We start from the raw sequence: 12999 nt of genomic DNA on the forward strand, positions 1-12999 counted from the left end.
GAGCATGTGTCTCTCACTTCCCTGCTTATTGGGTGTTGAATCAGTATTAGTCTGTCTTTCTGTAGCTGCTTTTCCCTTTAAAAATTCTATTTTTCAATTGCTTTTCTATTTATATTTATGTGAATTACGATTAAGTAATCAGGAACATGTAGTAATTTTAATAGGTGTTTTGCTTGATTATTTTTTGGTTTTGTTTACTTTTATTGTTTCAGGGTTTGTTTTTTTTCTGCTGTCTCACTCTTAAGCAAGCTCCTAAGACCACCTTCAGTTTGCTCTCCTAGGACAGCACTAAAGAATTTTCTTTTTATAATATTATACTTACTGCTATAGTTCTGAAATTCTTATTCCAAAAATCAGAAGTATTTTTACAAGGAAACTGGTCATTTAATTCCTTCTTTTGTTGGCACCACTTATCAGGTCAGATTATTAAACATAACTGACGTGTGTGAGAGAAACGTGGAGAAAGTCCCAGAGTATCTTATGATCGGGTATTTATAGTGAGCTATTAATGGACATTGGCTCTGCAGAGATTGTTTACAATCCTGAAAATGTCACTTTCAACTTAATAATCGCTTCTTCAAAGGCTGAGATTTTTCCCTCTTCCAGAAGGTGAGTAAACCCAGTATATTTTCTCAATTCTTAGCAAAATTAGTAGGATTTTTAGGAAAAAGTAGTCTAGATTTAGAATATTGAGCCAAGGTAGAATCAATTACTAACAGTTTCTTGCTGTGTATGTTGCTAATATATTTCTCTTTTTTGCTACATATGCAATTACAGAGCAAGGCTTTGCAATCACACATTAGGTGGATCAGGTGACAAATTAAATTACGCAGATTTGCTGTGAATTACTGCTGCCCAACTTTAAGATGTTTCTAGAATTATTCCAAGCTTTGTAGTTGGCATGTTAACAACTTTCTTAAATTTCCTGTGCTCATTCATTTTGCCAAGTTATTTATTAGCTTTCAGTTTTATTTATTTATTTTATTTTATCTTGCCCTGTAGTTTTGTTTTCTTTTGTTTTTTCAGGGCAGCTCTCTTGAAAGACAGAAGGGGAAGTTTTGGTAAGGTAAAGCAAATGAAAGGTTAGAGCCCAACAGAGCATGTGGGATCTCGAATATGCCAAGAACAGCATGACTGCTTAAGCATATAGCAGGTTTTTTTAACTGTTTATTTTAAACTATGTTTCATTTCTCTTGATACTGACACAGTGATTGCTATTTCTATGACTCCAGATTTAACCTGAAGATTTAACGTGTCTGCTTCGAATTAAAAAGCAGTGTTTCCATACAGAAGTGATCCATGTTGTGCTGATTTGCCATGAATAATTCTGTGTATATGATTGATGGTGATTCTGATGAGGAAATCTCTACCCAGCGAGCTATTCAGGAAAGCTTACAAGATAGGCATAAACTTGAAACAGGTGGCAGTGCAACAGAGATTGAAAGGTAATAAATTATTATTTCTTTTTTGGGTACTTTCTTGGCATTATTGTAAGCATTTAGTAGACCTTATTTTCCTTTGTAACTCCATATGCTATATTGTGCTGACCTTGTCTCATAGATACTGGAAAGCACTAGTAGCTCACTTGTTCTGAATTCTCCCTGAAAAAGTATATGCATTTCCTGGAAAATATGGAATGTATGAAACTTTCAGGTGATGTTTTACATTAATATGTAAATTATTATAAGGCTTTGTGAAGAAGATCAGTAGGTAATGTAAAAGTAGATTGGTATGAGAGCTTCTCCTCATGTTAGCATTTAATTGTTGGCCTTTGTATGAAAAATGCACTATTTACAGTGTCAGGGAAAGACCAACAAAAAAAGTGTTTCAATGTGTTAAACCCTCACAAAACCAATGCAACTTAGAGAAATCTAACATACTGTCTAAATTAGAGTATTTAAAGTAAGATATAATTATATCCTTAGCTTCATAAGAATTTTTACTTCTCATCTTATTCTTGTTCTGTTTATGTAGTTTCCAGTGTACTACAAGTAAAGAACATGGGCAGATCATTGCAGCGATTCGGACAGTTAAGTACAAATACACCACACTAAGCCTATACCCCTGGGAATGGCTGAGCAATGCCTACATTTTAGGGGTTTAGTCACCTGATTTAAGTGCTGCTTTTGTTTATATAATCTTGGGAGCAGTAAGGAAACTAAAAACAAGACATCACAAAGCTAGTTTATTAGATGGGATCATGGAAATGGGATGGGTTTAAGTGTCATCCCTTTCAGAAATTCCAGTGCTTCATCTCTTAAAATTAGGGGGAAATTCCAGGCCTTTCCTTTAAAATTGTCAAGATATATTTGTGTGATAAATGGTGCTCAATGTATTAGTTGCCTGAATTTTGTCTCATGATGAGTAATGGGATATGTGTCTCTGTTAAAATATCACAGGCCAAGAGGAGGCCTTGAAGAAGCTGGTGAGGCACAGTTCTGCTTTTGAAGAAGCAGATCAGCATGGCTGGCTTCCTGTGCATGAAGCTGCAGCACAGCTAAATAAGAACATCCTTGAAATAACTTTAAAAGGTACAAAGTCCTTCTAGTTTTCCAACAAAAAGTTTTACAAAATAGAGTTTGATGAATCATCCAACTTCAAACGTGTTCTGCTTTTCTGTATTTCAGCCTCCCGTGACATTACGTGGGAACAGTCCACTCTGCAAGGGGAAACACCTCTCTTGGTGGCAGTAAGAAATTGTTTTGTGGACAATGTCCACTTTCTCCTGCTCAATGGCTGCAATCCCAATGTTAAAAATGAAGAGGGAGATTCTCCTTTAGTAATAGGTGAATACTGTTTTTAGGGGTGGAGAGGTGAGGGAATGAGGTGAGGATATAGTTACACATTTTAGGTTTCAATTTTTTACTTAAATGTCTAAAATATTTTGCTATAAGGAGAAAAAAAAGAAGTTAATCTCAGCACTGAATGTGTCTGTCCCTGTCGGGTTCTGTCAGATGATAAAAAGCTTTCTCCATGAAGTGCAGAATGTCATCCTCTCTTTTCCTTGGCATCATTTCTGCAGTGGTGCCAAGTAGTGAGTCCTTCTGCTTCTTCATGCCATTACTGCCCTTCATGTCTGCAGGCATAGAACTTTCATGTTCTCTGCCCACATATCTCCTTCATTGCATCAGCCTTTTTCTCCAAAACCCATGGTAATTGTAGCAAACCAGCCTGATTTATCTGCAGTATGTGGAGTGCTAAGCAGTGTTTATCCCTATTTAGACATTACCAGCATTAGCCCAAGGTCGACAAGTGAAGAAGACAGGCTGACATTCTCAGTTCACTTCTCTTTAATATTTTGTCATTTAGGAATAAGGTCCCATACTTGCTATAGTCCTAGTATAGTCTAAGCCTACAATCTTTGTGTAAATGCCACTTTTAATTTGATCATGCACAAGAAATGCAATTCATTATTTCTAAAGAACTATATTTTGCCAGAATGTTTTTCAAAAATGTTCTGTGTCCATTTCCTTTGCTTCCCTCAGTCTGGGCTATGATGACTTCATTCTTCCTGAATCCTACCCAAAAAAAAGGAAAGTGTCTTCCCATTATCTAGATTCTAAAGGAGCACTCTTAAGTTTCTTGGATGATCCCATATATTGGAAGGGTGGATTCTTTTTCCAAACTATTGTTAAAGGAGGAGATAAAGGCTTACCAATCATGTGTAGGACCCTCAGTCTATATTTGCAAAATGCATGCAGCTTCAAGTCAGGGCCATCTGCCTAAAAAAATATATGGAACTCCTAGATACTTTTGAAGTGCACGACATTAAAATGCACCATCCCCCAAAAAGGAGATGCATGGGATTTGTCTAAAGTAGCTGTGTAGGTTACTACAGATAATGGGACATCACAGTTTCTATCACAGGGGCTGTCACTGGTGTTCAAGCAGCTGTGGCATATGAAGCTGCTCAGCCCAATCTGTCTTGCTGAAGGACACTCACTATCCTGCACAGCCTGGAAGATCAAAAAGAGAAGGAAGGAAGGGTGTTGCCTAATCATTCCATCCACTGGAGCTAATGCAAATTTCTCTTTTAAGATCCTTGCTGACTTAAGAGTTCAGGCTTATTAAATTAAGAAGGCATATGAAAGAGTAATTATAAGCTTTGTTTCATATTGTGGTAATGTTCGTGGAGATTAAACAGAGCCCTGGTGGTAGCTCCTGAATACCAAGGCCCTGGGTGTGGTCTCCATCTAGTGGCAAGGAAAGCTGTGTTCTATTCCATTACCAAATGCAACAGAGAGAAAAAAATCTAAAGAAGAAAAAGTGATTGCCACGAAATTACTCATTTACATACTTAGTGCTGTCCTGGAAACAAAGAACAGACTTGCTGGTGAGTTACACCTTTCAGTGTAGGGTGACATTTCTCATTGCATAAGTAGCACTGTCAGGAACAGCTTTCCTGGGCTGCCATGTAACAGAATAGCATTGAACAACAATCCTGTCTGATGCTTTGCATGGAATAACAATCCTGTCTGATGCTCTGCTTGTCGTCCTACAGCAATTAAACTTGATTCCTATGACATTGCCTCTGTGTTGCTGCGATGCGGTGCCAGAGTGAATTTGCGCTGTGTCCATGAGAGAACTGCTCTGCATGAGGCAGCCAGACTGGGCAGGAAGGATCTGGTACAGCTTCTCCTGGATGCTGGAGCAGATCCTGACCCCCGCAGTGGATATGGGCTCACACCTCTAGCACTGGCTGCACAGATGGGACATACAGAAATTATGGAGCTCTTACTGCAAAAAGGTGAGACTTTATTATATAGGACTTTATAGGAAGAGAAGGCTTCAGATACGCCTTCAGAAACAGCAGCAGAAGTAGATCACCTTACTAGAGAAAATTAAATGCCATCTGCAATGAGGGTTGTGATGTAGTGAAGGCTTGATAAATATAAATTAATATTAATATTTTAGTGAGTACTTATAATTGTTTTTTAAAAACTCTATTATTTTCTCATGTGGACAGGTCACCCTAGGGCACACTTGACAAGATATTTATTGTGGGGAATTTTACCTTATAGTTCAGCAGCACTTGAACTGAATTGCATGAACTCTTTGGATACTGGGTGCTCTCATGTTTACAGTTACACCTGCCTGGACTTTGTAAAGTAAAAGAATTGAAATTCACTGTTTGTAAGCCAAAAGCAATCAAAACAGATGAATAGGAACCAAACCTTGTGCTGGTGCAGTTCTAGGAACAATTCTTACTGTGTTCAAAGCAATTTGGACCTTCTTGTTCCCAGGATTACATAAATACATCTAAGATCAAGGATCCAACATTAAGATTTATGGCCACAGTGGTTCTATTTGATGCAAAATAGAATTAAAAATACCATATCACTTGGGGATTGGATATATTAATTACAGCTGGATATTTACAGTGATTACTGTGAAAATCCTTGCTCCTTCTTTGCAGGTGCAGATGTTCTTTCACAGGCAAAGGACTGTGCTTCTATATTGTTTGAAGCAGCAGGAGGAGGAAATCCAGATTCTGTGAGTCTTTTACTAGAATATGGGGCTGATGCCAATGTACCAAAGCACTCGGGTCATTTGCCAATCCACAGAGCTGCATATAGAGGACATTTTCTGTGAGTTAATATACTTAAAAAAATCAAATAATAGTGACACCAGAAATATTAATTTCACCTTATTCAAATCAAGCAGAAAATCTGTAGTTTTTTACAAGGAATTATTTTTGACTGTGTAAATATGTGTGTTCTGTGTCTGAATGTAAGAGACCAATCAAGATAAAATCTTCATGATTTTAGGAGTTCCATCTTAATCCCTATAATATTCCCCCATTTGTCCCAAGTAGTAACACTGTCCAGTCTGATGCTGAGGTTCCTGGGACATTGTCACTCTCTTTGGGTCAATGTCTCATCTTCCCCCACTAGAGAAATGTGAATGGTGAATATACTAAATAGACAGACTTAGAGAGTAAGATTTATCCCTATATTAAAGAGAGTAAGACTCCTGGAAAATATTTATGCTGAAATCACAACTAACAAATGAGAAACAAGCACCTGAGTATTCTTATTTTCTGTATTGATATTTTCTGTATATTAATTGTTATATTTAAACTTAGATGTATATATTCATGTTATACATATTCTATTAATTCCCTAATCCCTATAGGTTAAGCTGTGCTTTCAACATTCAGTAAAAATTTCTATTGGGAAGAAATCATTAATTCCTATAGCAAGGAATGGGTTGATCGTGAATATAATAATATTTTATGTGTAGTAGGTGTAAAGTCAGTATCCATTGCTGGCTAACAATTTCATTGTTAGCAATTCAAGTCAATGCAAGCCATTGTACTGACTTGGTATATTAAGACTATTCTAAGAGTCATGATGAATTCTGAAGCCCAACAACACAGAGAATTTCAAAGATTACTTAGGTGAACCAAAATGTTTAAGGTTCTGAGATGCTTCTGATTTTAATTTTTCAGAGCTCTAAAATATTTAGTTCCAGTGACTGATTTTGCTGCCATTAAAGAAAGTGGGATAAGTCCAGTTCACTCAGCAGCAGCAGGAGCACATCCTCAGTGCCTGGAGTTTCTCCTCCAGTCGGGTTTTGATGCCAATTTTATGCTGGCTCAGAGAGTTCGCAAAGGCTACGACGACCACCGGAAATCAGCCCTGTACTTCGCTGTTTCCAACGGGGATATCTGCTCAACACAGCTGCTGCTCAACGCTGGAGCCCTGACTAACCAGGATCCCATCAACTGCCTCCAAATAGCCCTGAGAATGGGCAACTACGAGCTAATGAACCTGCTGCTCCGCCACGGGGCCAACGTCAACTACTTCTGCCGCGTGAACACCACGCATTTCCCCTCGGCGCTGCAGTACGCGCTCAAAGACGAGGTCATGCTGCGGATGCTGCTGAGCTACGGCTACGACGTGCAGCGCTGCTTCGACTGCCGGCGCGGCAGCGGGGCCCACGCCCAGAACGTGACCGACGGCTGGACCTCCACCGTTATCAAAGACACCATGGTACGTGTCACACTGCTACCAGGGGCCTTCCGAAAACTAATGGAAAGGGGCTTAATGCACTGACTGAAAAAGAAGTTTTGAAGACAGTTTACACATAAAGAGAGGAATAGACAAGGCTTTAAAATTAAACAGATGTTGTTATGAAGCCTGGTTCATGACAGCAAATGATTGTAAACAGTAATTTTGAATTTTGAAAATATAGCTGATGATATACTAATGATCAGTATGGAACTGGCTCTCAGTAAGGAAGGGCAGTGCTGCCCATGCTGTGAAAGCAGAGATTTGCAGGCTGGCTCTCTGCATTGTCCTGTACCAGAACACCAAGACTGGAAGGCTGTTGAAAGGACCACTGGAGCTGGTGGAATAAGCACTGTGCAGAAATTAGCAAACCCGAAGAGCTTCCTGGAGGCACTCATCAGTGTCATTGTTTCACAGTTTGTAAAGTCCATTTGAACCTAATAAACCCTTCTTTAACGTAAAGATAAGGAGATGATGCATGCACTGGGCTGGTGGATCCCCCTGTTAAGCACCTGGGACACAAGTCTAAATTCCACTTAAGAGTGGTAGCACTTCTTTTTAAGCACCAAGTCCCCAAAAGACATAGCTGCTTAAGTTCATTTTTGGATCTAGTACAAAATAACCATCTCTCAGATTTTTAGATCCTACTAGTGAGGCTTAGGCAAGCTGTGGCAAATTCTAAAACCCTGCTCAAGGAAGTTAATTGTTCTTATCCTCAGAGACAGAAGTAATTTACTGCAGTATTGAATGTTTTGTTTCAGTTTTGTGAAGTGATAACCTTGTCCTGGCTGAAGCACGTGTCTGGGAAAGTAGTGCGAGTTATGTTAGATTATGTTGATCACGTTAAGATTTGCTGGAAGCTTGAAGCTGTTCTCAAAGAACAGGAACTCTGGCCAGACATCCATTTCATTTTAAGTAAGTATCTGATAATGTTTTTAAGGAAAACAAGCTGGTTTGGCATTGGGGCCTTTTGGGTTGGTAGCATTTTAATCTTGCTTCTCCGTTCTAGCAAATCCTCGCTCTCTGAAGCACCTTTGCCGTCTGAAGATCCGGGCATGCATGGGACGGCTGCGCCTCCGCTGTCCTGTCTTCATGACCTTCCTCCCACTGCCAAACTGCTTGAAAGACTACATCCTCTACAAGGAATATGACCTTTATGGACAGGAAAACTTCACAGGCATCTACAACCTCAACTGTGCATAAATATTAATCCTGTTCTTTGAAGGGAATGTAATGTGGATAAGACTGTTAGGATTCCTCCTTTTGGGATTTTCTCTCCTCTGTATATTAAGGAATGCCAGCACTCTCCCCTCAGCCCCTGAAGAAAATGGCAAGAACCCCAAAACGTGAGTATTGGTGATGCCATTCTAAGGATCTACTGGACTATGACCTGGAAGTTATTGCAACAGTATTTTAAATGCTTAGTTTGACAAGTTAAAGAAGTTTAGAATACAGGGCTGCAGGCCTTGTGTTATGGCTAAGTTAAAGCTTATCATATCAAATACCACTACCCCCATTCCAGGGTTAAACTCAGGGTTTAGTTAAAGGTCAGGGATTTGACTAAAACCAGGAAGGAATGTAGTTTTCTCTTGTACTTCTTCCCTTCTCTTCACAAGCTTTTATTTGTGAAGTCCTACAGTGAAGTTCTAATGAACAGCTTAAGTAATTCTTCTCTTCACCCAATAAAGCAATCCCCAATTCTAGGCAATGAAATTGGGATCAAGCTTGAGAAACCTCTGCTTGTCACAGCAGGTAATGTGACAAACCAATGTTTCAACAAGGTGGCATTTCTGAAAGCTGTTAGTTCTGCAGCTCCTTCTCAGGTACTGGTATGTCTCCATGTCTCACCATGAACTTGGACTAGTCTCACTAGAACTGTGTTTTCCTTACACAGTGCTGTCCAAAGCCATGCTTGCAACTTTTGGAGTTTCTCTCTATAGAGGTGGAGCTTAAACTTTTGGAGCCCTGTCATTTTAGGAAGTCTTGCAGAAGTCTTAGACTACAGCATGCCTGTTCCCGCTAAAAATACTGCAAATATCAGTTCCTATTTTAGAAGAAAAGAAGTTCATCAACACATTTGGTTTTAGTAGTATTTATTCCTTCATAATCAAGTAAGCATAGATGTTTTTTTTCTAGTTATACATGCATCTTTATCACAGAAGTTACATAATTCAAAAGTCTGCTTTTCCCCAGAAAAATCTACAAACCTTATAAAATACAAATTTAACCATAATGTGGTTATGGCCCATGGTTTTTTTACATGGTGTTTATCCCATAATAAACTAACTCAGCCTGTGAAGATATGTCCAGTGCCCATGGTAGTGGTTGTGCTGGTAGAGCCTCTGCACCCGGCTTGTTCTGCAGAGCCCTCACTGCCCTGTCCCTGCACCACCATGGGCCCTGCCCAGCCAGCTGCCACAGCTCCTGCTCATCTTCAGCCTCTGATTGTTGCAAAAATAAATTTAGAGCATTCCCAAGTGTAACAACTTCCTCTGAGATTATCTGGCTAATACTATAAAAATTAAGAGAACTGAGCTACACTTGACAATGACTTCTGCATGTCAGAAATGGAAGGGAACACATCCTGTCACCAATAATGCTACTTCCTGAAAGTCAGTGTGATGAAGAATGCAGGAAGCTTTTGCTTTTTTGCAGAAAGTTACTATAGCTAAGATTTTATTTAAAATATAGAATGCTGACTGGAACCCTGCACAATAGGGTTACTATCCATATTTCCAAGATTATGACACAACAATCAGAGTTGACATAAATATGCCATTGGTTGTTCTTAATATAGCTATTCAGAGAAAATGTGCAAGTCTGTCTCAAACACTGCAAAAATTCACTTACACTTCACCAGAACAGACCAATCCAGAACACCATCATAAGAATTTGACCACTCCACTCTATTATAAAAATGACCAGAAAGATTGTACAAAATCCTCGGCTTGCAATATAAACTTCAATAGGAATACAAGTGCATTCACAATGATACACTGACTTACTGGTGTCATGACAACTTAGATACCACTGTGGCAGGGAAAAAAATGTCAACTTAGTGCTTACTTAAAAACAAAAAGCCTTGGGGACTAATTGCCTTGCAAGAATTTTTGTAATATAGAGCAAGAGAAAGAATATAAAGTATCAGGTTTTGCTGTTACACCAGACATTATCTCTACTAAATTCACTAAGCAGTGGCAGTTTTCTTTCTCTAGGTGAACTATTTCCTAAATAACAAGAGACTATATTATAGCATAGTTTTCACCATTGGCTTGTCCCAAATGCTGTGCTAATTAATCAGAATTTACCTTAATTCTGAATTTACCTTAATTAATTTATCCTAATTAATCAGAATTTACCTCTGTTTTAAGTATAGAGAGAATTTACCTTAAACAGTCACATTTATTTCTTTATATTCATCAATTACAGCTTCATAAATTGCATCAGCTGTTTCACAATTTTCAGCTCTGGGTTTACATCCATATGAAGAGGAAATCTGACAGCCCTCTAGAAGGGGACTGTTTCTTAACTCTGAAATATTACTTTACTGTTAGATAGTAAATTGTCTTGATACAATTTCAAATTCAAACAGATTAAGGAAGTAAGACTATGACATGCAACTGACTCTTCACCACCTGATCATATCCAGTTAGATATGTTTAAGCAGTACATGACTTTGACCTTGTCCTCTGGTTCAGACTTGGCCAAATCTAGCAGTGACCACAGAGGAGTGCCAGCTATCGTCTGTAATGCAGTAAAATGCACACCCATAAGCACACCTGATGTATTTGTATATTCATGCCGTTACATACATATAGAATGTATGTAGCTTGAAACAGCTGACAGCAAGACTGGCTTGGTCTGCAGTGTGTAGATCTACACAGTGTAACAAGCTTCATATCACCTTATTTAAGGGATAAAAGTCTGGCAGTAATTATGAGGCTGCAATTAGCAACATAACAAGTTAGTCCTGAACAATAGTGCTAATTCAGTACCTACATGAAGTCACTTCAGAATCATGGACTTGAAAGAATATTTTCAGGAGTGACTGAAGTGATAGTAGATGCACATGAAGCAAACTACAGCTTCAGCCAAAAGTGATTGAAAAATCAGTTTGTGAATAGAAGGCAAAAGGAAATAATAAACAAGAGAGTTTATTTAACATCCTGTAAATTAGGAAAGGAAACCATCCAGTATTTTAGTTACAATAATAAAATACGCTGGTGGTAAAATACTACCACAGCAGTTCCCAGCAGACCATGAGGTGTTCCCACTAAAGTTATATACTCTCAAGGAAAATACCAAACATCATTCTGATTTTTTTTCAATAAAGCTGTTTTCTAGTAGTTCTAAACCTTAAAGGAAAAAAGATACCAAATAGCTTTTCCTTTTGGGAAGAAAGACATGGATAAAACCTCAGCAGCTGTTTTTGCCTTGAGATAGTTCTAATTACAACCTGTGTGATCCTCCCTAGACAAAGCTCAGTAATTCTCACCCCCCTGCTATTCAATCATCATTCCTGTCTGACTTCCCCCGCTCTGCTGACATACTCTTTGCTCTTGCAGCTTTCATCATCAACCATCCCACATGCCTGCTCATTTTACACCAATGAAATGCCCCTAAATAAGCAAACAAACACCCCCTACATTTCATTCATGCATATCAAACTTTTAGTGGTTAAGATGAGAATCATCCAAAGTAAGTGAAATGTAATTCCTACTCTGTTTTAGAAAGCTACATTTAATGGCATATATGGAAAGTCTGAAAAGCAAATGTGATATTATGTGATAGAAAACAAGTATCAGTTAGCAAAAACAAACAAACATGAACTGGAATAATTTGCAGAGACAAACAGCCTTGCTACTCTCTGTAAGCCTTGATTTAAGCACAAGAGAAAAAAATTGGATTTGGTGCCTCTCTGTACATTTTTGTTGACAATAATAAAAATAGTCTCTTAAAAATGGGAGCTGAGAATGGAAGCCTAGATATGAAATAAAAATGCCACTGTCTTTTAAAATAAGCCTCAGTTTGCTGTGGTCCATGTGGCACTGTGCCAGCCAAATCCAGCCACAGGGCAATACTATGTAACCTAACTGGGCAACAGCAAAAGCAGGTATTTCTACAAGTGACTGGCTACTCTGGGGATGAATAATGTACTGGAACAGGACCTGGTAACTAACTAAGGAAGAGAACCTGGCAGCTCCCTGTTCCTCAAGCTCCCCCCACTCCTTTTTCAAGGCAGAGCCCTTTGGTGGCTGCTCAAGGCACTGCTGCCCTTCTCTCCTGTCACAGGAGCTGAAGCCACCAACTCCTGCACACCCAGTCACATTTCCAGCACAAGGGCAGGAGGAGGCTGCCAGCTTAGGCAATGCAGGGCACTCCCCTGAGTTAGCAGAGCCCTCTGTGCACCTACAGCCATCCAGAAGACACGACCTGAGATTGCTCACTTATTTTATCAGCACTGAGCAACTCCAACTAGGAAGGGCTGGGCCACCACCAGCTGCCAAGGAGATACTCTGAAAATTGCTTCCATTCCTGAACACCAGAAATGCCCTGCAATGAACTGTAAATCACTCATAACTGTTATAATATAACTGGAATATATAAGTATATTCTTTTCTCTCTACATATCTCTTATTTTCATGCCACTATTAGAGAGCTATCTTCTGTTCCTCTGGATTTTAATATTTATAGGAATTAGTGCAAAAATAAATATTTCTCTTCAAACAAGATTTCTCTTCTGGATCAAAAAGTGAATGCACATCTAATACTATACAAAATAAATATTACACAGGGTATGGAATATGGAGTGCAGATTACAAGCTGTAAACAGACACTTTGAAAATGATTTCCAGAATTGACTCCAGGATGTAGGATTAGTGTCATCTCTTACTTCAAAACTGGTAAATTCTGTTTGCAAAATCATAGAAAGACTAAAGAGCCTCAACTGATCTAGTGTACTAGCAGCAAGGCATTTACATATGCA

The 12999-nt window shown here is 38.8% G+C and overlaps 1 protein-coding gene across 1 annotated transcript; it reads left to right on the plus strand.

Annotated features, from left to right (window-relative positions):
• Window positions 1-1188: 1188 nt before the first annotated feature.
• On the plus strand, window positions 1189-11836 carry ASB14 (ankyrin repeat and SOCS box containing 14). The gene is made up of 9 exons (XM_056501564.1): window positions 1189-1445; window positions 1975-2025; window positions 2395-2531; window positions 2628-2786; window positions 4502-4747; window positions 5417-5588; window positions 6452-6995; window positions 7775-7928; window positions 8023-11836. The coding sequence occupies exons 1-9, from the start codon at window positions 1318-1320 to the stop codon at window positions 8214-8216; spliced, it is 1785 nt and encodes a 594-aa protein (XP_056357539.1). The 5' UTR covers window positions 1189-1317; the 3' UTR covers window positions 8217-11836.
• Window positions 11837-12999: the final 1163 nt, after the last annotated feature.

This window comes from Oenanthe melanoleuca, chromosome 12, assembly GCF_029582105.1.
Source record: "Oenanthe melanoleuca isolate GR-GAL-2019-014 chromosome 12, OMel1.0, whole genome shotgun sequence".
Lineage (NCBI taxonomy): Eukaryota > Metazoa > Chordata > Aves > Passeriformes > Muscicapidae > Oenanthe > Oenanthe melanoleuca.

Bases quoted from the DNA above. Each gene is read 5' to 3' on its own strand.
- ASB14 (XM_056501564.1), top strand. From the start codon at position 1,318: ATGAATAATTCTGTGTATATGATTGATGGTGATTCTGATGAGGAAATC. The intron at 5,589-6,451 runs GTGAGTTAATAT...TTAATTTTTCAG, and splicing joins GCATATAGAGGACATTTTCT to AGCTCTAAAATATTTAGTTC. The intron at 7,929-8,022 runs GTAAGTATCTGA...TCTCCGTTCTAG, and splicing joins AGACATCCATTTCATTTTAA to CAAATCCTCGCTCTCTGAAG.